The sequence below is a fragment of the Mustela nivalis genome (assembly GCF_964662115.1).
Source record: "Mustela nivalis genome assembly, chromosome: 7".
Taxonomy (NCBI): domain Eukaryota; kingdom Metazoa; phylum Chordata; class Mammalia; order Carnivora; family Mustelidae; genus Mustela; species Mustela nivalis.
The window spans coordinates 35,890,582-35,915,100 of NC_139026.1; the positions used below are offsets into that span (position 1 = coordinate 35,890,582).

The 24,519-nt window shown below is 35.8% G+C and overlaps 1 protein-coding gene and 1 pseudogene across 11 annotated transcripts in view; one reads left to right on the forward strand and one right to left on the reverse strand.

Annotated features, from left to right (window-relative positions):
* METTL25 (methyltransferase like 25) overlaps positions 1–24,519 on the reverse strand; it is a gene marked incomplete at its 5' end in the record, with an annotated part of 146,225 nt that overhangs the window by 11,724 nt on the left and 109,982 nt on the right. For 7 of the 10 annotated variants that reach the window (XR_014314601.1, XR_014314602.1, XR_014314603.1 and 4 more), the window contains 3 exons: positions 9,403–9,511; positions 11,103–11,174; positions 11,755–11,829. Coding sequence is in view for 3 of the 10 variants with exons in the window: in XM_082742780.1 (XP_082598906.1) it covers positions 11,467–11,829 (363 nt within the window). Of the gene's footprint in view, positions 1–5,967; positions 6,636–9,269; positions 9,512–11,102; positions 11,175–11,255; positions 11,830–24,519 lie in introns of those variants that run through there. The other 3 variants (XM_082742781.1, XM_082742782.1, XM_082742780.1) reach the window with 3 other exon arrangements.
* Positions 21,743–23,439, forward strand: LOC309870481 (large ribosomal subunit protein eL6 pseudogene; annotated as a pseudogene). Its single transcript has one exon. The product of its transcript is annotated as a large ribosomal subunit protein eL6 pseudogene (transcript).

Genomic DNA, 24,519 nt, shown 5'->3' on the forward strand with positions numbered 1-24,519 from the left:
TTCTCTTTAATAATAAAAGAAAAAAGTAGAGCTTTAAATAGCATGACCAAATTATTTAACAGCCAGATTCCTCACTCATTTTTCATGGATTTGTAAAAATGACAGCTTGTGTGTTAAGGCAACTTGAACTTCAGCCCAAGAACCTGATTTGTTTGCCTCAATAGATTCGCTGTATCTTGACTTCTTTAATAAATTCTGTGCAAATTTCAATCCCAAAGGTTTGCTATCTTTATTAATATGAAAAGATCTCATGGGTGAAAAGATACCATAAACAGAGATAAACAGTAGAAGCACAGCACAGGAATGTCCACCAAAAGATATAATGGCCTTTTGAAGAGCTGTTCATAGTTGCTATATAAATTTTTTAGAAGTTAAGAGTTTTGAGAAATATATAGATAAAATACAAAATATTTTCATATTCTTAAAATTTACTTCCACATTAAATCTTTTGCATTGCAATTAAAAGACACAACTATTCAAAGAAAAGTGGTTGCAAAAAACCCACAACTCAAAACCCCAAATTTATTAACAAGCCCTTTTGGAGTAATTCCCGTTAAAGAACATTAGCTAAAGGTGGGGGGGGGGGTTGTGAAAATATGGTTTCCTTTGTATTTATTCTTCGGCAGTGATGAAGAAAGGGAGATCTAACCTTCTTAGATACAGACCGCTTGAGCATAAGCCAAGATGTAGGTCCATTTAGGGCAAGGTTGTGAGTACCCTTAGGATTTGCATTTTCCCCAACCCTGGGATGGAATGCATAGACACTACAGAGCCTGGCAGGGTATTCTATGTTCTTGGGCATAAAACTATCTCAGAGGAACCATTTTAAGACTGACTTATCAAACGATAAACACTTGGAGGTCCTCTTAAGATGCCCATTCTAACTGAGTAGACTTGGGGTAGGGACTGAGGTCCTGTATTATAAGAAGCTCCCAGGTGATGCTGATGCTGTTGGTTCATGGATTGCATTTTTGAGTAATAAGCTCTAAGCTTGATTTACTTGAGAAAAATAAGGAATGAAGGAAATTTCCTGCTTAATCTTTGCTTTCCATATATTATCTATAGCTGGTAACTAATCTTTGGACAGGGAAGTACATCATGGAGTGGACTCCAATTTTTTTTTTTTTAATCACTCTGGGGGTCAGAAGATCAGTATCGGTTACTAAGAAACACACCCTGTAACTCTTTCATTGAAGCCTTTATTCATTGCTCTGTTTTCACCGGCTTTTGGGAATGTTATTGCCTTAACATTATGATGTGTGCACATCCGTTTGGATGGCCACTTTAGAAATTTGATTTATAAACAGATCTCTTTATAAAATCCCTTCTCTGATTCTTTTCATGACCCTTTTATATATGATATGTAAAATGCCAGGATATTTTGTATTTAATAATCAGCAATTGTCTTTAGGTTTGTTCTTAGTAATTTAAGATTTAATTAAAATAAAATTAAAGTTAATGTCTTCGGCAGGAAACCTACTGGTTTTCATTGATCTTCTTAACTTATTTTTTTAAAAATATTTAATTTATTTATTTGTCAGAATGAGGGAGGGGGGCAGGCAGAAGGAGAAGCAGGTTCCCCGCTGAACAAGGAGCCTCATGTAGGAATCATTTCCAGACCTTGGGATCATGACCTGGGCTGGAGACAGACGCTTAACCAACTGAGCCAACCAGGCGTCCCAGAGCTTCCTAACTTATAATTAACCACTATTATTTGTGTTCAAGTCTTTCAAAAGTGGCCTCACAATGCAACTTTTAATTTTAAATACAAAGTTCTGTTTATACCTTATCATATACTTATGAGACAATAAAAACTAAGTATGAGATATAGTACCCAAAGCAGTAAAGATGAATACCTTATTTCGAATGTCAATGGGTTCTTATTATTGAATTATTTTTTTAAACCTGCAAACAGTGAGCTGAAATAGCTCTTATATTTCCTATGAGAACACATTTTTTAAAAAATATTTTATTTATTTATTTGACAAACAGAGATTACAAGTAGGCAGAGAGGCAGGCAGAGAGAGAGGAGGAAGCAGGCTCCCTGCTGAGCAGAGAGCCTAATGAGGGCTCAATCCCAGGACCCTGGGATCATGACCCGAGCCGAAAGCAGAGGCTTTAACCCACTGAGCCGCCCAGGCACCCCGAGAACACATTTTTATAAAAAACATATCTACATTTTTTTTCTATTTGCTTTATTTGTATAGTCTTCAATATAGTACTAGACCTTAATTCTTTGGCTCACAAAAACTTGGGAGACCACAAAGGTAGACAAATGTAAAAAATAAAAGAGTGGTCTTTAAGCAGATATTGGGCATTCAAATAACTATGGTTGGGGTGCCTGGGCGGCTCAGTCGGCTAAGCGTCTGCCTTCGGCTCAAGTCATGATCCGACGGTCCTGAGTTGGGCTCCTTGCTTAGCAGGAAGCCTGTTTATCCCTCTCACAGTCCTCTTGCTTGTGTTCCCTCTCTCGGTGTCTGTCAAATAAATAAATAAAATCTTAAAAAAAAAATCACTATGCTTTCAGGATAATAATTCCTGGAGTGAATGAGGAATGGGTGAACCATTCTGAAGTATTACTGCTTGCTCCGTGGATGTATACTACGGTTATGATTATTAAGGATCTATATCCCTAATGCGTGTTATTGAACTACTTTGTTGTTCTAAAGATGTTCAATGAAGTTTTGTTGGATTTTCTAATGTCTTACTTGATGAGAAACACACATACTCTGTTCTTTGTAAAGCTATAGAAATTTGGTCTTCTGTTTCCTATCTTTCAAAGATGGCCCTTCTCACCTGGCCAACAAACAGGTATCCTATCCTCCTTATGCATTTGCATCTCTGTACAACAGAGAGGTTGGAATCTAAAAATCAAGACATAAATGTGCATACAATGTCACTCCATGAGACAACTATGATCTATGACCTTCAGAGGCTCTGTAACATTGCTTTATTCACTTAACAAAACCCCATAAGATTTAATTTTAATTTTCATAATAAAAGAATGGTTAAGAAGATCTTGGTTGAATTTACTGGTTTCATTAATCTTAAAGGTAGAAATAATGCTATTAACAGTAATAATTTTAACGAAATCCTTTCTTCTCCAGGCATGTGCGACCAATTTATTAGAATGAAAACATATTACCAATAATCTCATCAACAAAAGTAGATATCAAAACTGTGCTAAAGATCTAAAATATGAAGCATATTTTAAAAGAATTTCAAATCTGTTTATTTTCAAGACAAACAACAGTATTTGCTATCAATGAGAGCAAAGTTAACTGAGAAAATAATTTACCTTGCAGTAGTTTCAATATCTATACTCTAAATGTTGACCCTCAAAAAGTCTAAATATCATTCCTCAGTACAGTGAAATGGGCACTTCAGGGATGGTTTCTTGAACCTAGCACAAACTGGTAATGTGAATAGTTTTGGAGCCTTTAAAGGGAACAGTTTATATACGCAGAAAGATATTTCGCATTCCAATATACGTTAAAAGTAAATCTCTTTGCCTTCAATATTATTTTTAGTTCTGTTCTTCTAAGTTAAGTAGAAATACAACACTTAATTTTTTCATGATTTAAAGTCTCTTTGTATGCCTTTATTCATAGAGGTTTACCTGCAGCTATATACTGTCTATTAAAATTAGAGATATTCTGAAGTCACCAGAATACAGAGATGTTTGTTGTTATAATCAAATGGTATCTGGAATTGTTTTATCTTTCCCCTGAAACACATTATTTGAGTATACTTTGCTTGACGGAAAACCATCAATGAGTCAGTCTTTTGCTTAAAGAGTTGTAGCAGTAATAGAAGACTGGATTCTTTCCTGAGAGGGGAGCTAACTCAGAATATATGTGCACTTAGTTCAACATGATTAGCTAATGCACACCAAGTCCCATGTTGACCAAATGGTGAATTTTAGGTTGGAATTTGTATACTTTTTTTTTCTCAAATTCAACATGTTCAATCATAACTGTCTGAGTACAAGTTAAAGGCTTCTCCTCCCACGAGATTTAAATACATGCTACTTTGTTCTGTGCTGAAATGTGTTAACTCTCTTATTCTGGATTGTGCATTGGAAAACTCTAATAAAAACAGCATAATTTTTTTAAAGGTCTTCCACTGACAGAACATCTGCAAACTTAATGAGGCAATCCATTGAGATAAATACATCAACTAATAAATCCCCGTTCATGCAGCCAGTAGCATCACTGGCCAAGTACAAACCATCTGGGGAGGTTTGGAGACTTTCAGTTCCTTTGGTCACAGGTTAGCAAAGCAAATATTTCACATAGCAGGTTATTTCTTAAACAGTCCTCCTACCTGAAAATAAGCCATTCTACTGAACACATTTAGAAAAAACCTAAAGGAACCTATAATTAAAGAGGAGAATGGAACAGAAGTGAACAGTTTAGGACAAAGGTAGTTCAGAGTAAAGGATTATGTGTTTATGTACATACTTTTTTCCCTTCCCAAATATCATTATCTAAATCTTAACTCTTCCATATGCCTATTATATGTGTTTCAATGACTATATTATAAACTCCTTAAGATTAGGAACTGTCATAGTCTAGTTCTATGAATCTTTCTTCCCAACCTATAGTGTCTAGAATAGTCTTAGTCATAGTATTGCAAACAGACAGTGGTTGACTGAATTTTGTGCCACATCTACAAAGTAGTTTTATTGAGATGTGGGAAATTAATAAAAGATTAACTGCAGATTCGATTTAATAGTTGTATGAATATTCATATTTTATTTTCCTTCTTGAGGCAGTTTTGGCATACTGTGCTTCTTTGAAAACATTTTTCGTTTCATGCATTTATTGTCATAAATATATTGGCAAATTTCTTGGCATGTTCCTTTTTTTAAAAATTTTTATTTTTTTAAAGATTTTATTTATTTATTTAACAGAGAGAGATCACAAGGAGGCAGAGCAGTAGGGGGTGGGGGGGAGCAGGTTCCCTACTGAGCAGAGAGCCCAAAGTGGGGCTCCATCCCAGGACCCTGAGATCATGACTGGAGCCAAAGGCAGAGACTTTAACCCACTGAGCCACCCAGGCAACCCAGCATGTTCCCTTTTATACTCCTGATACTGATTATTTGTATGTTTATCTTTTTTTTTTTAAGATTTTATTTATTTATTTGAGAGAGAGACAGTGAGAGAGAACATGAGAGACGAGAAGGTCAGAGGGAGAAGCAGACTCCCCATGGAGCTGGGAGCCCGATGTGGGACTCGATCCCGGGACTCCAGGACCGTGACCTGAGCCGAAGGCAGTTGCTCAACCAACTGAGCCACCTAGGCGCCCCTGTATGTTTATCTTTTTAATGATTAGTCTTGCCAGAGTTGTATGAGATTTATTAGTATCTAAGAACCAATTTTTGAAGGTGTTAATCATCTCTGTGCATTTCTTTCACTAATAATATTTTGATTTTTAGTCTCTTCCTTTTCTAATATGTGTTCAAAGCTAATGTTTTCTTATGTTATGGTTTAGCTCATCTCACAAGTTTTGATGTGCAGTGTTACCATTATAATTGTTATTTTCATTATTACTCAAAATATTCTCTGACTTCCACTGTGATTTCTTCTGAGACTCCAAAGTTGTTTACATGTATAATTCTTAAGTTTAAAGCATATGTGAATTTTCTACTTAGATTTAAAACAATTTTTTTAAGCTTAAGTGCATTGTGGGTCAGAAGCTATAATTTCCATTTTTTGAAAATTTATTAAAATTTATCTCAAAGCCCAGAACATGGTCATTTAAAAAAAAAAAAATTCCACATGTACTTGCAAAAAATGATGTAGTGGTTGTGAACAGTGTATCGTATTTGTCCATCAGGTCAGTTTTACTTTTTTCATTGTTCAAATCTCGCATCCTTATGATTTCGTTTGCTTTTTTCATAAGATAGATGGGAGCATGAAAATATTCCCAGCATGATTGTAGATTTATTTCTTTTATAGTTAATTTTTGTTTTATATATTGAGATTATGTTATTAACTACATGCCAACTTATAATTATTATATTTCCTGGCAAACTGAAGCTTTTTCATTATGAAGGATTTCTCTTTATAGTCAAGAATTTTTTTTTGCCTGACATTAACTAATATCTACTTTTCATTCGTACATTTTCCTTTTGATGAATATCTGCAAATATGCCTTTTCTATTACTTTTGAACTTTTTGTACCCTTGTTTTAGTTCTGTTTCTTCTAACTAACATGTTATTGGGCACTCTTTTTCCAGTAAGTCAATCTTTTTGTTTTATAATTGAAGCATTCAATTTTTATTTAATAGAATTACTGATATATCTAGATGTAGTCTACCATCCTACACTATGTGCTTAATATATGTATGTACCAAGATTAATTGCTTTACATTGAGAACTGCAACCATCTGCATTAATCTGACAGAGCTCAGGGGTCTAAGAACTGAGACCACCTATACCAACGTGATTTGTTTGTTAAAGAAAAACGTTCAGAGGGGGAGACGAGCCATGAGACTGTGAGCTCTGAGAAACAAAGTGAGGGTTCTGGAGGGGAGGGGAGTGGGGAGTTAGGTGAGCCTGGTGGTAGGGATGAAGGAGGGCACGTACTGCATGGAGCACTGGGTGTGGTGCGTAAACAATCTTGGAACACTGAAAAAAAAAAAATAGAATTAAATTAAAAAAAAAAAGAAAAGAAAAACTTTGCCCAGGAAAGTTAAGACTGTAAGCCAATAAGTAACTTCATTGTTTCTAGAAAAACTCATATACTTATTTATCTTGGACAATCTGCTCATCTTAGCAAAAAGCTCACTTATCAAGTAACAGTTTGCTTATAAAGACTTCTTCAAGACCTTTCCCTTGCTATAGATACCAATCATAAAACTATTGTCATGGGGATGCCGGGGTGGCTCAGTTGGTTGAGCAGCTGCCTTCGGCTGGGATCGAGTCCCACATCGGGCTCCTTGCTCCGCGGGGAGCCTGCTTCTCCTGCTGACTCTGCCTGCCACTCTGTCTGCTTATGCTCGCTCTCACTCTCTCTCTGACAAATAAATAAAATCTTAAAAAACAAAAACAAAAAACCAAAAAAACCCCACTATTGTCATGAACTTTTCCAAACTGTGGTTTAGTCCCCACCTGAAAAGAGCCACCTTTTTTAAACCACTTGAGCCCAGACTTTATAATCCTGTAAATATCGTTTCCTGACTTCACCTTCAGAAACTGTCAAGGCAGAATCCTTTAATACTACAGAGAGTTCTAATAAACTTAATTTTGCTTTATTAACAGATTCTCCGAGAATATTTTGGGGTAGTTCAAAAACATATTTATTCCTTTAATCCTCATAACAACCTTATAAATGAGTTCTATTCTTAGGTTCCTTTTACAGATGAGAAATAGGGGCATACTGAATACTAAAGTGGCTTACACAAGGACACACAACAATTTAACTCACATGAATCTAAACTATGCTACTAATATTACTGAGTCTATTTGTCCCTGAAGTCTACCTTTGAAGATACCATAAAGGATCCCATGTCCTGACCCTCTCTGCCCTATGCAATAATTATAGTACTGATTATAGTAATTAGTAATTTTGTTGTCTTCCTCACTAGACCGTGAGCTCTTTAAGAACAGGAGCATGTCTTGTTTACTTCCATGCTGCCAGGGCTGAGCATAACCTCTGACACATGCCAATCATTCAGTAAATGTTTCCAAAACGAAAACTAAGTGAAGCCCACTTTACAAATGAGGCTCTGCCATATTAAGAGTCTTGCTGTAGCCCAGTTAGAATGTAACTGTCAAGACTTATGCTCCTGCCAGTACCCCACATTCCTTAGCTCAACTGTAAATGAGTTCTCCTACAGCAGTTTTTATGAGATGAGAGTCTACAAACATTGCAATGGGGATTGATACTTATAAAGCCATAGTCCTATCAAAATATTATATTTCTTTGTTTTTTTGCTGAAATATTATAATCTCAGTGTGATCTGAGGTTATCTCATGTGGATTAGCTTGAGTCACACAAATGTCTCTAATAAAAACAGAAAGCATTAATTGGTAAATGTACTTTCTAATGTTTTAAGACACGGGGAAGTTACTAAAAAGTTTCCTTGGTTTTGAAACAGCTGGAAGTCACTTCTCTATACTAAGCAGGGCTTTACATATATGAAGTTTTTTTTTTTTCTTTATTATAAGGAGAAAATAATGTTATATAAATATTTGGTCATCAGGGGAAAAGTTCAAAATTTTACATATCTGCGAGTGGGGCCTGGGGTGGCAAATATGAGTGTGTGCATGCTTGCTTGTAAGTGTATAGATGAAAGAAGATTGGTAAAAAGTCAGTCATTACTGAAGTTTGTGATGAGTACATGGGGATTCACTGGATTCTTCACTTCTGAACACATTTGAAATTTTCCATAATAAGCTTAAAAATGGTTAATTTCCCCAGTATTGTGTTAGCTATACAAAGTACCTGATCATTCACATATATACTGGCTGCAAATTCAGTATCACAACCCAAAGCAAAAGTTACTCTTTTCATCTGTGGATAGACTCTAAAATTTAAGACAGTAGCTACTTCTGCTGGAAGAATTTTCATAGTCTTTTGCTGAGCATCAAGGAAGCTTTTCCCCCCACAACTGTCCATCTCTTCTGTATATCTCTCTATATTAGAAACCTCAAGATTTCTGCAGATGAAAGGAAGCTGCACCATACCACGCACAGCACAGGCCTTCTTTCCTTCACTCCTGCTTTTCTCAGACTGGCTTTCTACAGAGCACAAGGTAATTCCATTAAGTGCAATCCAGCCCTTGATTTTAGTAAGATAAACAGCTTCAAGAATCCTGAAAGTGATGATCTCATAAGATGTATATTCCTTTAAGGGCACAAAATATTTCCTCACGTAACTTAGATTAAAACACACCTAGAAAGCACTTCTGGTTCCTGGGTGTTTTTTTTTTCCCTTTAAATGTGGATTTTCCCCTCTGGATAACATGGAAAATCCTTCTAAAATCTAGAGGAAAATGCAAAAGATCTTCTGCACCAACTAATTTTATTATATATACACCTCTATCATTCCTGTCAATAAAAATTTTTAAGTCAGTAAAAGTCAAAATGTGGTATGCAGCAAATATCTAAAGTCTCAAATATAGAACAGAAAACAAATGTCAGATTACAATGTCCTACTGATAAACTAATTCAGGAATGTGGGTCAATCCTTTTTTAAGATTTCCATGAGTTTTTATTTTATTAATGTATGCCTTGACAATAGAAAAATAGATTATGGTATTCTGTTGTTAGCTAGTATTTTATTGTTTATTTAAAATATAGAGCAATGTTTTTCAAATATTTACATAACACAACACAAATGTTCAGAAGAGCAAAATTAGGGATAGGCTCCACAAACAGATACATCTAATACCTTGCTTCAACTGAAATCATTGCTGCTTCTTCAGGGCAATAATAGCATAACATCTGGGAGATTTCACAGGATCAAACAACTTCACAAGTGCAACCCATGCAATATCTTCCTGCAAATTGATAAGTGATTTAAATACATAGAAATTTGTTGAAGATAAGAATGAAAGATGAGTCAGACTATATACTGTAATATTAAAAAAAAAGAACATAAAAGACAAATTATGTAAAAGAAAATTATTCTTTGTTGAATGGAATTAACATTTATAATTTCACCTCTGCGGAAATAAAGAGGTATATAGCTAGTGAACTACAAGGTTACTCTTTGCTGCAATTGTGAAAAATGAAGTGGGCAAAAAAAATTTTAGGTATTACTGAAACAAATTATTATATGATAAAACATTATCCAGCTTCTGTAGTATATTTAATGAGCTGGAAAATTTTTGAATAAATGAAACAAATTATACACAAAACTATACTTATAATTTGATTCCAATTTTAATTAAAGCAGGCATAGTGTGCTCATACATATATGTGTAGCATATATATATATTAGAGAAAGGTACTAGAAAACATATCAAAAATTTAAGTTAATGCTGAAAGATGAAATTATTTTTAATTTTTTATTCTTCATTTAAAATTTCTAACATAAACATTACTCTTATAATTAAATATTATTTATTTAAAATGTTACTATTTAAATATTTAAAGTACTAACAAATTAATATGATTTCTATTACTTCATTACCAATCTATTAATCTTCATGCATACCATTTACTTATTTTATTTACTTATTTTTTTTTAACCACTTACTTATTTTATTTAGGTCAATGGAAATTGTTTTGAAAAGGGACATAGGGAGTACCTAGTAAAACAGGCCTGATTCTGTCACCTACAAATTTGGAAAACTAACACTTCCAGTGACTCTAAGTTAGTTGGCAGCTTAAGAAAGTAAACATATCCAAGTATTTAAAAATTGCCTTTTTCCATAAAAATACAAATTAGAACAAAAGCAAATTTATTAAAATCCATTTGTTCCAAATGGCCTGTTGAAGAAGTAAAACTACCCACTATGATAAAATAAAATTGTTAAAATAAAGCACTGATGATGGAAACTTAAGACTGAATCCATGTGTGACTTTAATTTAAATAGTTCACATAACTGTTTTGATCACAGCCAGAGTAAAATCTGCAAAAAAGTATTTTCCCTAAAGATAACCAAGAAAACAATTTTGGGGGGCATTCAACAAAGGTAAAACAAGACTGAAAAAAAACAAAAGTAATTTGCACTGGTCAGAAGAAGTTTTTTTACTGTGGAGTGCATATGTCCAAAATCCAAAAATGATTTAAAAGATAAATTCTTATAAAATGAAAATATACATACTATCTTTTATATCTGGCCTTTATTAATTTTAGCTATACATTATGTCATATATGATGGTTATGTGTACTGCCTATTGTATAGGAATAACCATACAATTAAAAGAATATAAGCTTTTATAAAAGAAGCCTTGCTGAAAACATCTGTTATACATATGTTTATGTTTAAAAAGAGATAGAATGAATATTTAAACTTCAAAAATATAATGAGAAAAATTATCTGACTAGTTGTAGGTCAAAGAAACTTACTCTAGATATAATTGGGACCATTTACTGGATTTTATGAAGATATTTATTACGTATTTTAAAATATCATAATTTACCTGTTCTTTTAGGTAGCAAAGTCGATCTAGAAGAATCAATGCCTCTATACAAGGAGCCAGAACAACTTTCAACTAAAAGAAAGAATAAGATAGGATGGTAGAACTTAAAAAAACAAAACAAAACAAAAACAAAAACTAGCTTAACACTTATGTTCAAGAAAATGTATCTACAAAAATTTATGTAAGGCCAAATCTCCAATACCAATTTTATATCTTCAGAAAATGAATACTGCAGAGATGAAAAGTTTTTCTTTAATGATAATAGGAAAAGAATGTCCTTTGGATGACTTTGAGGTAGAATCCAAAGGCAGTCAGTCCTACACATGTGATAGAGAGCTTTCAAAGGTACTAAAAGTAAAATTCATTAAAAGGAATGCTTGTGAAATAACTGCATTGAGACCAATATGTGTTCAAAGAACTCTGAAATTTCTTTCTGTGCATTTATGATACACTTTAAGAGAAATCTACCATGTGTTCTCTTTATTACATTACTGACACCTAATATAGTTCTGAAATAGGAAATGATCCAAAAGGGTTTTTCTGCAGTAAGAGAAAAACAACATAGATTGGTTGGTCCCATAATAAAATTTAATAGAACCCTATTCAAGTCTAGCAACATATCCAATTTAATAGGTTTAATTCTGAGATTTACCATATTAAAAGCTTCCAGCTCATTCATTCTAGGCTTATACTTCTCGTAGTAGTCCATTATAACTTTTTCTGGCAGCTTCAAGATAAAACAACAACAAGAAATTTAATAACAGTTAAACAAGTTTTTTCCTTATCAAACATAACCCCTAAAGTAAAATCAACATAACAATTTAAAACAAACCTCAGTGTCTGAAGAACTCTAAGGATATGCACAAAGCAAGTCAATATAACAAAGTTCTTTCATTGATATCTTCTGTACCTAGTTTATTTAGCATATCATAAATAAAATCAGCAGTAACATCCTATTACTATTGTTTAATTTTAGTAAATAGATGAAATATCTACTTTCACTTGTTTCTATGCTTGGAGTACACAGAAGCTCAATAAACATTTTTTGCAGTAAAATTAAAGATTTAAAATGTTGTGTCTCTATGTCCTAAAGAATAATCTTCAAAGGCAACAAGAACACAATAAGGACATATGTTCACATTTAAGGTAATTTCCTCTAACATCCACTTAACAATCCACCAACAAGCATTACTTTCTGATTTTTCTCCAAAACACAGGATGCCTATAGTACACTGAACACTTGTGGCCCCTTTTTAAAAAATACACGTGCTTCTGTTCACACCAGCTGAACTTTATCTTTACTGAGTCAACTGTATTCATGTCTCAACTTGATATAAGTATTACATAACTAATGAAATACTAATGCAAAAGCAGAAGTTTCTTTTCTATAAATTGGATGCCTTTTTGAAAGGCATGATAAAGGAAAGCCATCAGAAGAAATTGCTGTCAAATTACATATGGTCAAAACAAATGAAAGACTGGATGAAAAGGAGTAAAAAATCTGAAAGGATTTTGTATTTAGATTTTTTTGCAGATGTCTAAATGAATTTATTATTTTTTCAAAGCCTTTATTCTTTTTCTTATTGCATTCAATTTCTTTTGAACTTTGAAAGTACAAAAAGGTAACAGTGAAAAGTTTTTGTCTCTTCAATTTCTAGTGCAGCCTTGCAGAGAAGATTTCTCCCTTGATACAGAACCCAAGCAGATTATACCTCCTTCCCCAATCCTTTTTAAAATTTTGCCCATCTTTCAATCAAATGACTACCTCCTGAACCAAATTTTTGCACTAGCGTATACTGAACTGAATCCAGGTCTGAACTTCAAGCCAGCAGAAATTCTCATCTTACAAAATTGTGTGTGTATTTGAATTAGAGCCTTTCTTTGGTCTTTACTTCTCTCCCGCCATCTGAGATCAGCAGTTACAGGACAACTAAGAGCTCACACTTTTTTAAAAATCTTGCTTCACCAGCACATTGCTTCCTATAAACATGGTTTTTCAATGTGATTCCACGGGGTCTCCAGTGTTCTTTGTTTCTCTTTTATGCTAAATTGGGAAGCACTACCCTGGTCATCAGCTGCATTTGTTCCAAACTAGGAACGGTTGACTTGGCTCCTCAGCATATTCCATGTTAGAGAACTGTGTTTTTATTGGTTTTGTCAGTGATCTGTCACCCTCGGAATTTTCTCTTGGTATCCTTCTGCATTCATAATACACATGATTTGAGATTAAACATGCTTTCTGATTTTGTTAATGAAGGTGTTTGTGTTTTGGTTTCTATTTGTTAGTTTTGTGTGATTCTAAAAAATAATGGAAGTCCGTTGTTTAAATGAACCAAAGCTGGACACTAGAGATTGATACACTGTTTTTAGCTAAAGTCCACACTATCTCAGCCAGGTACTCAATGTCAACATCAATGATGGTAAGTTATATTAACAGATACATTGAGGGAAGCCTGGGTGGCTCAGTCGGTTAAGAGCCCAGGTCATGATCCCAGGGTGCTAGGATTGAGTCCCACATCTGGCTCCTTGCTCAGTGGGGAGCCTGCTTCTCCACCTGCCTACTGTTCCTCTTGTTTGTCCTCTCTCTCTGACAAATAAGTAAATAAAATCTTAAAAAAAAAAAAATAGATACCCTTGATACGACAGGAAGATGGCACTCTATCTCTATAGTCTTCCTCTCAGAAACCTTTAGCTCCAGTCCAATTATGAGGAAATAACTGCAAATCCAAGTGAAGGAACATTCTACAAAATGTCTGATCAGTACTCTTCAAAACTCTCAAGGTCATCAAAAACAAGACAAGTCTGAGAAACTGTCACAACCAATAGGACTAAATGCAGTGGGATATCCTGGATGGGACTGTGGAACTAAAAAGGCATTAGGTAAAAACTAAGGAATTCTGATTAAAATAGGGACTTCAGCTAACAACAGTTTATCAGTCTACAGTGTCCAGCTTTGGTTCACTGGTTCTTGTGCATTTGCCCTTAAAATGTTATTAAGTGTGGCTTTTACATATAATATTGACATACTGTTTTTGATCTCAATTTGAAAGTATAATTGTTAATTGTTTTGTTTTTTACCAAATGTAATGGCTACAAATCTATACAATCATAAGTTACAGGACACTTCATTATTAATAGTATGCTCATTTTCAAAGATAATTTGAAGTTCTTTATAATATGATGCATAAAAACATATCAAAGGTAGGGCCTTAAAGAAAGGATAAATTCTCAAGGGTGGACAATTAAAAGGAGAAAAACATGACACCAAAGTCACCTTGCTAAGGACAGCTGCTGGAATCAAGAATAAATGTGCAATTGAGCCTCCTGATAGCTAAGGCAAAAAAGAAATAAGTTAAGTGTTCTCTGGAGGAGATTGTCCTATCATTAAAAATTAAATTATCATGTAGATTATTATATAACAGAACCTAGATAATATGAAAAAGTTTTGAAATATTGTCTTTACTGAATGTTCAAAAATATCCTCATACAAAATACATTAAGACTCTGAATGCCTCTAAAACCTAAGCCCCATTTTAATGTGTTTCTGCCCTATCCCTCTTTCAGGAAAGACTCCCAGGCTACAACTTATGTTAAAATCTTCCTGCAGGTACAGTTTCCCCCGTTCTACCTCTCTGACCTTATTTGATTTAGAGTGTTTGTTTATAAAAATTCTACCCAAACAGTTGTGAAAGCAATCAAATGAATCAACTAGATCCTCTTTTTCTGGGTCAGGGAGAGAGTAGGCTATGCAGTGAGGGGAAGTGATAAAAGTGATATACAAAGTTTGCTGCAGGTGGAAAGCAGAGGCATCAATAAATAACTTATAAATAAGCAAAAATCTGGAGAGAAAATTTACCTAGAACAGAGAGTGAAATATCTGTTAGTGTAGAGCTCTCATTAACAAAACACATTCTGAGGAGACTAGGCTGTATATCACCTTCCTAGCTTTTGTGAAGCCAAGAGATCTCAGTCTTTCTTTTAAGTATATGTACTCCTAGAATAGCCTCCCATGAATTACTTAGAAAACCTGAGTAAATTTTTATTTTTTGCAAATGACCACATATCTTCCTTCTTAAAACCATAATAAAAGCAAACAATTTGATCGTAATTCTGATAATGCATCCCTACAAGGATGACTTACTGTAGGCATAGAGTTGTAAATGGTGGAATATATAGTTCCTCAATGATGTGACTTGATACAGAGATTTATGACAACATAGACAGATCCAGAAGGTATCATACTAAGTGAAATAAGTCAGACGGAGAAAGAAAAATACCATGATTTTACTCATATGTGGAATCTAAAAAAACAAATGAATGAACAAACAAAACGCAGAATCAGACCTATAAAATACAGAGAACAAACTCATGGTTTCTGGGGGAGGGGTGGGCAAAATGGGTAAAAGGGAGTGGGAGATCCAGGTTACCAGTTATGGCATGAAGAAGTCACTGGAATAAAGGTCCAACATATGGGATGTAGGCAACGGTATTGTAATAGTGTTGTATAGTGACAGATGGTAGCTACACTTAGAGTGAGCACAGCATAACATATAAAGAAGCTGAATCGTTATGCTGTATACCTGAGAGTAATAGAACACTGGGTGTCAGCTTTACTCATATCAAAAAATTCAAGAAAAAAGATAGGGGCTGGGTATCTAGAATTTGGAAGGGTAGTATGTGCATTAAAGTGAGGAGTGAGGGGTGCTTGGGTGGCTCAGTCGTTAAGTGTCTGCCTTCGGCTCAGGTCATGATCCCAGAGTTCTGGAATTGAGCCCTACATCAGACTCCCTGCTCAGTGGAAGCCTGCTTCTGCCTCTCTCACTCCCCCTGCTTATGTTCCCTCTCTGGCTGTATCTCTCTCTGTCAAATAAATAAAAATCTTAAAAAAAAAAAAAAAAAAAAGGTGGGGAGTGGGGTTTAGTTCAAAGTTCTTTACTGTTACAGAGGTAAGACCAAGAAATCATGGGACAGTCATGAGATACTACAGGTAATTCATCTGAAGTAATGAGGCTTAACTGAGATAAAATTAGAAGGTATAATAGGTGAAGGACTAGGGTTTCACCATTAAGAATTAAAACTCTGCTGAGAATCCAAAAAACACACTGGACAGGTCACATGATCTCTAGCTCATGAGAAGGGGGGATAAAAAGCACGAAAACTGAACAAAGGGGAAAACTAGAAATTTAAAGTCTGAAGAGGAAGCTGTGCTGCATGACAGTGATGACATTAGGGTAACAGAAGCAAAGGCAAGGATTTGAACAGTGTTCTGGACAAATCCTATCTGCTGCCATGGTTAGACTTCTGAAGTCTGGATTTGCAATTGGAAAAAAAGCTCATGCACTTTCTGATTTCCAAACAGGACTCCATCAAAAGTTCCCCCAACTCTTTAGTACTTACCTGACTGCATGAAATGAACTGCACATGTGCCTACAAGGAGGGCCAAAAGTTTCCTAAAGAAGTATCTGAGCTGCTCAAACACTTGAACAAAGTGCTGAAAGTTATAGTCTTATCACATATGTCAACCTGTTCTACTAGATAAAAAATATAGAAATGACATTCTTGCAAGAATATAAAGTCCTCAGAGCTCTCAGATCCTGATATGGGAGATCAGAACTACTGAGTTTCTGGAAAAGGGAATAAATTACTACACAGTTCCCAGAAAAGTGATCTCCAAATCACTGACCTATGATTTCTTTTTCTCCCAAGGTCCACTGAAAGTTCAGGATAACCTTCCAATTAATTTTGTTCTGAACTTTTTTCTTCCCTCCTTCCTTCCTGAACTGGAAGAACTTGGCATACAAAATCATTATACAAGATGTTTTACAGCCATTTTTAACTACTGACAATCTATAAACAAATAATAAAGAGATGGTCTGCTATGGCACTTGAAAAAGAATTATTAAGAGGCGCCTGGGTGGCTCAGTGAGTTAGGCCTCTGCCTTTGGCTCAGGTCATGATCTCAGGGTCCTGGGATCGAACCCCACATCAGGCTCTCTGCTCAGCAGGAAGCCTGCTTCCCTCTCTCTCTCTCTCTCTGCTTGCCTGTCTGCCTGCTTGTGATCTCTGTGTCAAATAAATAAATAAAATCTTTAAAAAAAATTATTAAAATGGGATCCTTCACAGCTATTTTCTAATAGGAAAAAATCAAGTTCATTAACGTATGAATTCTAATGTGGAACACCTTTCTATAAAGAAGCATTAGAGGAGCACCTGGGTGGCTCAGAGGATTAAAGCCTCTCTCCTAGGTTATGATCCCAGGGTCCAGGGATCGAGCCCCGCATTGGGCTCTCTGCTCAGCGGGGAGCCTGCTTCCCTTCCTCTCTGCCTGCCTCTCTGCCTACTTGTGATCTCTGTCTGTCAAGTAAATAAATAAAATCTTAAAAAAAAAAAAAAAAAGAAGCATTAGAAAAGATGGTCTAAGGAGTACCTGGGTGGCTCAGTGGGTTAGGCTTCTGCCTTCAGCTCAGATCACAATCCCAGGGACCTAGGACTGAGCCCTGCATTTGGCTCCCTGCTCAGTGGGAAGCCTGCTTCTCCCTCTGCCTCTGCCTCATCCCCCTGCTCATGCTTGCTCTCACTTTCTCTCAAATAAATAAAACATTTATTTTTTAATAGATTTTATTTATTTATTTCACAGAGAGAAAGAGAGAGAGACAGCAAGAGAGGGAACGCAAGCAGGGGGAGTGGGAGAGGGAGAAGCAGGCTCCCCACTGAGCAGGGAGCCTGACTCAGGGCTCAACTGCAGGACCCTGGGATCAGGACCTGAGCAGAAGGTAGATGTTCAATGCCCGAGTGACCCAGGTGTCCCATAAATAAAATCTTTAAAAAAGAAAGAAAGAAAACGGTCTGAATATAAACTATACTGATGTTCTACATGCTTGCTGTACTGTTTTCCTAAGATGTAGAATTATAGTTACAAAATATGGACAATGATTAATATTTTATGTAAGGCAAAAGGATTCTTGATTAGTAGGTGAGGAATCTGTCTAAATGTGGCTTTTGACAGCTGGTAGCCAGCAGCTTCGGCAAGTAAGTCACAGTCAATAGGGGTGATGAGATTAGTGGTAGCACAAACGTACATTTGTATCAGACTGAGAGGCAGGCTTAGGCTGGGCCAGAGTATCTCTGAGGAGAACATCTAGTAAAGGCCTCTAAAAAGACCCGAAACGATTTCTGTCCTTTACCAGAAGACATTTATCTTCCCTAACTGGCTCCCACCCTTCTCAATATTAATGCAGGCTAAATTTTAATTCTCCAAAAACTTCTGTTGTTTTTACTTTATGGGAGGTTCACTTCCTTTGGGTTTAGTGGTTTCAGGTTTCCAATTTTTTTTTTTTTAAATTAAAGCTTCAGAAAGTGCAACATTTATATTCATATTTAGACTCACCTATCATTACTATTTTGCTATATTCATTATAACCATCCATCCATCCATCTTTATTATTGTTATTATTGCTGATCCATTTGAAAGTAAATTACAGACGTCATGACTCTTCATCCTTAAATGCATCAGCAAGTGGATTCTAGCAACAGGATATGCTCTTACATGACTGCATTAATCAAGTTCAGTAATTTAACATGATCAAATATTATTATCTATTATATAGTCTATGTTGAAAATTCACCATTTGTCTTAATAATGCCTTTTATAACCCCCTACCCTTTAAAGATATTTATTTTTAAAAGAGTATTTTTATTTATTTATTTTTAAGAGAGATAGAGAGAGGGAGAGAGGAAAAAACGAGCAGGGGAGGCAGAGAAGAGATACAGGCTCCCCAATGAGTAGGGAGCCTGATGTTGGACTCGGTCCCAGGACTGTGGGATCATGACCTGAGCCAAAGGTAGACACTTAATCAACTGAGACACCCAGGTGCTCCCCCACCTTTTTAAAGCATCCAATCTGGAACGGGGCATTAGTATTTCTAGTCACATTTAATCTGGACCAGTTCCTCAAGTCTTCTTAGTCTTTCATGAAATTGATACATTTTTTAAATTCAAGAATTGGCATACCATATGCTATTAGCTTCAGGTATACAACATAGTAATTTAACATTTATACACATTACAAAATGGTCAGCACAAAACTCTAGTTACCACCTGTCACCATATGAAATTGTTATATTATTGACCATATTTCCTATGCTATATATTACACCCCTGTATCTTATATATTTTATAACTGAAAGATTGTGCCACCTAATTTCCTTCAACTATTCTCTGCATCTCCCTGTTTCCTTTCCCTCTGGCAACCACCAATTTGTCCTCTGTATCTACAAGTCTGTTTCTGTTTTGTTTGCTCATTTGTTTTTCAGATTCCACATGTAAGTGAAATCATCCGGTATTTATCTTTCTCTGTCTGACTTATTTCACTTAGCATAATACCCTCTAGGCCCATGCACATTACAACTGACAAGATTTCATGCTCTTTAATGGTTGAATTATATTCCATTGTGTATATATACCATATCTCTTTATTCATTCATCTATTTATGAACATTTAGGTTTCTTCCGTATCTTGGCTACTGTAAATAATGCTGTGAAGAACACTGTGGTGCATATGTCTTATAGTGTTTTCACTTTCCTTTTTTTCCAGATAAATACCTAGAAGTGGAATTGCTGGATTATATGGTAGTTCTACTTTTAATTTTTTTAAAAGATTTATTTTAGAGTGAGAGAGCTTGTGTGTGAGTGGGGGGATGGACAGGAGAGAATCTTTAAGCAGACTCCCCACTCAGCATGGAACCAAACTTGGGGCTTGATCTCACAACCCATGAGGTCATGACCCGAGTCAAAACCAAGAGTCAAATGCTCAACCACTGAGCCACCCAGGCACCCCTATTTTTTAATTTTTTGAGGGACCTCATATTGTTCTCTACAGTGTCTGCATCAGTTTGCATTCATACCAACAGGGCACAAGGCTTCCGTTCTCCACATCCTAGCCAACAGTTTTTATTTCTGGTCTTTTTGATGACAGCCACTCTAACGGGTATGCGGTGGTATCTCACTGCGGTTTTAATTTGCATTTCCCTGATGGTTGTTAATGTTGAGCATCATTTCCTGTGCTTGCTGACCAATTGTATGTTTTCTCTAAAAAAAATCTATTGAGAGCCTCTGCCCACTTTTTAATCAGCTTGTTGGTTTTTTGCTTTTTGGTTTTTTTTGGATTTTGAGTTGTATGAGTTCTTTATTATTTTGGATGTTAACTTTTTATCAGATACATCATTCATGAATATCTTCTTCCACTCAGTAGGTTGCCTTTTCCTGATGGTTTATGGTTCCCTTCATTATCTGACACTGACATGTTTTGAAAAGATCAGTTATCTGGGTGTTTTCTCATGAGTAGACTCAAGTTATGCATTTTTGGCAGGAATATTATGTAAGTGATGCTGTATCTTCTTCAAAGCACTGCTTTATGAGGCAGATGATGTCCGTTTGTTCATTACTGGTGATGCTAACTTTGAAGGTTTATCTACTTTTTGAAATGAATAAACAATCTGTGATAGGTACTGTGAGTCTGTGTAAATACCCTGTTCCCCCACAAATATTTTACTCAATGGTTTTAATCCCTTTGTGATTCTCCTGTGAATCAATTACTACCATGGTGATTGCAAAAAGCAGCCAGAATTTACTTATAGGCATAATGCACATGTCAAAAGAATTCAATCTATATCACTTATGGATATATCAACACATGGAAGAGTTCATGAGCTCTCTACACTTGTTGACTTTCTGGTGGAGTAATTCCTGCTCTCTCACCCATATTTAAATCACCTGGTGCTTATTCTTAGCTCTGATAAATCTCTGATTTTTTTTTTTTATAGAATTTTTTTTTTTTTATTTGACAGAGAGAGATCACAAGTAGGCAGAGGCAGGCAGAGAGAGAGAGGGAAGCAGGCTCTCTGCTGAGCAGAGAGCCTCATGCGGGGCTCGATCCCAGGACCCCAGGATCATGACCCGAGCCGAAAGCAGAGGGCTCAACCCACTGAGCCACTCAGGCACCCCAAATCTCTGATTTAACATCAAAAGATCAGTTTACTTGGCCTCTCCAAATGTGCCTATTCCTTTAGCCTCATCTCTCACTGCTCCCTCTTCTGCTGGCTTTGTGTTCTAGCCATGCTGAGTTCAGAGTCATGTTTCTCACATTGGTGTGTGAGATGCACAAGCAACCCCCACTCAGTACCTGCAATGAATTCCTTGCTCCCTACTTGTCCACCTTGTCTGCTTGAATTCCTATACATTCCCTCAAGACCAAACAAAGGCATGACATATCCTTTGTGAAATCTTCACAGGCAAAATGAGTTACTCCTTTCTCTATGCTTTCATCCTACTTTATATATGTGTCTATTATTGTTGTAGGTTCACCCTTTATTGTAACTACTTATTTTCTTTCTAAATGGATTATATCTTTTTTTTTTTAAGATTTTATTTATTTTATTTGACAGAGAGAGAGAGATCACAAGTAGGCAGAGAGGCAGGCAGAGACAGAATGGGAAACAGGCTCCCTGCTGAGCAGAGAGTCTGATGTGGGGCTCGATCCCAGGACACTGAGATCATGACCTGAGCCGAAGGCAGCGGCTTAATCCACTGAGCCACCCAGGCGCCCTCTAAGTGGATTATATCTTAATTATCTTTGTAGCCCCAGAGTTTACACTGTTCTTGACACACGGGAGATTTTTCAAAATAACTGTTTGTTGATGAATAAATAAGTAATTTTGGTCTCAAAAGTTTTCCTTTTGCTATTCCATTTTGGAAACATAGTTAAGAATATTTTTCTAAACTATTCCTTATTGTTCTTTCTTATCTTGAAAGATGGCAGGTAAAAAAGCTGAGAAGAAACCTGAAACCAAGAAGGCTGATCCTGGTGGCAAGGTTAAGAAGGGTAACCTCAAGGCTAAGACACCAAAAAGGAGAAACCCTGGCCTAATCAGAGGAATTGGCAGGTATTACTGATCAGCTATATATTGCAGAAAGGCCATATATATAAGAGGAAGTATTCAGCAGCTGAATTCTGGGCTGAGAAGCAAATGAAAGAGAAGGTTCTTGCTACTGTTACTAAACCAGCTGGTGGTGACAAGAATGGTGGTACCCAAGGTTAAACTTTGTAAAATGCCTAGGTATTACCTGATTGAAGATGCACCTTAAAAGCTGCTGAACCACAGTAAAAAACCTTTCAAGCAGCATGTGAGGAAACTGTGAGCAAGTATCACTTCTGGGACCATTTTGATGATCCTCACTGGGTGCCACAGAGGCAAGAGGGTTGTTTCCCTGAAGCAACTGAGTAGTGGTTTGCTACTTGTGACTGGACCTCTGGCCCTCACTTAAGGTCCTCTGTGTAGAACACACCAGAAATCTGTCATTGCCACCTCCACCAAAATTGATATCAGCAATGTGAAAATCCCAAAACATCTCACTTATGCTTGCTTCAAGAAGAAGCAGCTGTGTAAACCCAGACTGCAAAAAGGTGAGATCTTCAACACAGAGAAGGAGAAATATGAACTCACAGCAGTGCAAGGTTGATCAGAAAGCTGTGAACTTGCAACTTCTGCCAAAAATCAAAGCTGTTCCTCAGCTTCAGGACTATCTATACTCCATGATTTCTCTCACAAATGGAGTTTATCCTCAAATTGGTGTTCTAAATTTCTTACAAGGAACCTAATTAAATAATTGATCCAATAAAAAAATAAATTATCTTTTACTTACTTCCATTAAGGTTTTAGGTTAGTAGTTTTTCAGCTCTACCCATTCTATAGCATCCCCATCAAATCACCAGTTTTATTGTCTTTTACTTCTCAATATGTGAAATTAACTTAAATTATTTGAGTATTCATTATATAACACACAAGTTCTAGATAATAAACTTTACAAAGAAGCAACTGAACGTTACAAGAATTTTACTCAAATATTTCATTCTGGGGCTCCTGGGTGGCTCAGTGGGTTAAAGCCTCTGCCTTCGGCTCAGGTCATGATCCCAGGCTCTATCCCAGGAACTCCACCGGGCTCTCTGCTCAGTGGGGAGCCTGCTTCCCTCTCTCTCTCTCTGCCTGCTTCTCTGCCTACTTGTGATCTCTGTCAAAGAAACAAAACAAAAACACCTTGGGAAAAAAAAGTTTCATTCTAAGAAATTCATTCATTATAAACAGTTTACTTGTTGATGCAAAGTAGTTGATGTTCTGCCACAATTTATTGTTTTCAGTGGTTATATAGAGATAGGCTTAACTTTACTACAGAATCTAAACACTCTGCTTAAATAGACCTATATTTTATACTGGGCTGAAACAATATTTTTTTTCATTTATTTATTTTCAGCATAACAGTATCATTATTTTTTCACCACACCCAGTGCTCCATGCAATCCATGCCCTCTATAATACCCACCACCTGGTACCCTGACCTCCCCCCACACCCCCGCCACTTCAAACCCCTCAGATTGTTTTTCAGAGTCCATAGACTATGGACTCTGAAACAATATTTCTATAAGCAGTTAGAGCTATACAAATGAAAGATCAAGGAGGGGACTGTTTTGAATAAAAAGTCTTCAAAATATAAGAACAGAATCATTGATTTTCCCCCACTTCCTCTCTCTGTGTTTCTTGGTGTAACATGTAAAATGCCATTTAAAAAAATATATGGGATTTATAATGGAAATGTTAGATGACTGCAAATTTCATCACTGAGATGACAAATGCTTGAAGACAGTAGACCTCAACTGGAGGTGGGGAGTGGGGATTTTGCCCCCCAGGGAATTTTTGGCAATGTCTGGAGACTACCTCTTTCTTTTAATTAATATATTTTTTTTAATACCAGTGGGGTGCTACTGCCGACGTTTAGTGGGTAGAGATCAGGGACGCTGCTAAATATCCTTCAATGCACAGGACAGCCTCCCATAACAAAGACTTATCCAAATGTCAATAGTGCTGCCAAATCCTGCTCTAAGAGAATTGTCCAATGCTATCTTTCAACAACTGACTACAGGAATGATGGACTAAGCTTTTAAGCTGCGCATAAGCCACTTATATATCTAGAACATGGAGCTCTGGTTTCCTTTGGAAAGATAATTTGTTTGGGAATGTTTTCCGTTTACTTCCATAACATGAAGTTTACTTCTTAACATGATTTCTTGTAACTAAAAATATATCCAGAGCACATTAAAAGATTTTCTAGATACTTTATAACTACATAGTTTTGAATATTAAGAGATTTGCTTAAAAAGATTAGAAACACATCAATGCATTCACCACACACCGAACATATGTTTATCAATAAATGATAATAAATTTAGTCAAAGATCTTTTAAGTACTGAGGTATATTTAACATTTTAAACTTAAAGGGTTTTGATATTTTTCAGTGCTTACTTTTTACTACTTGCATGTGAAAATTAATTTCATTTTTAAAATGAAACCATATACAAACTTCTTT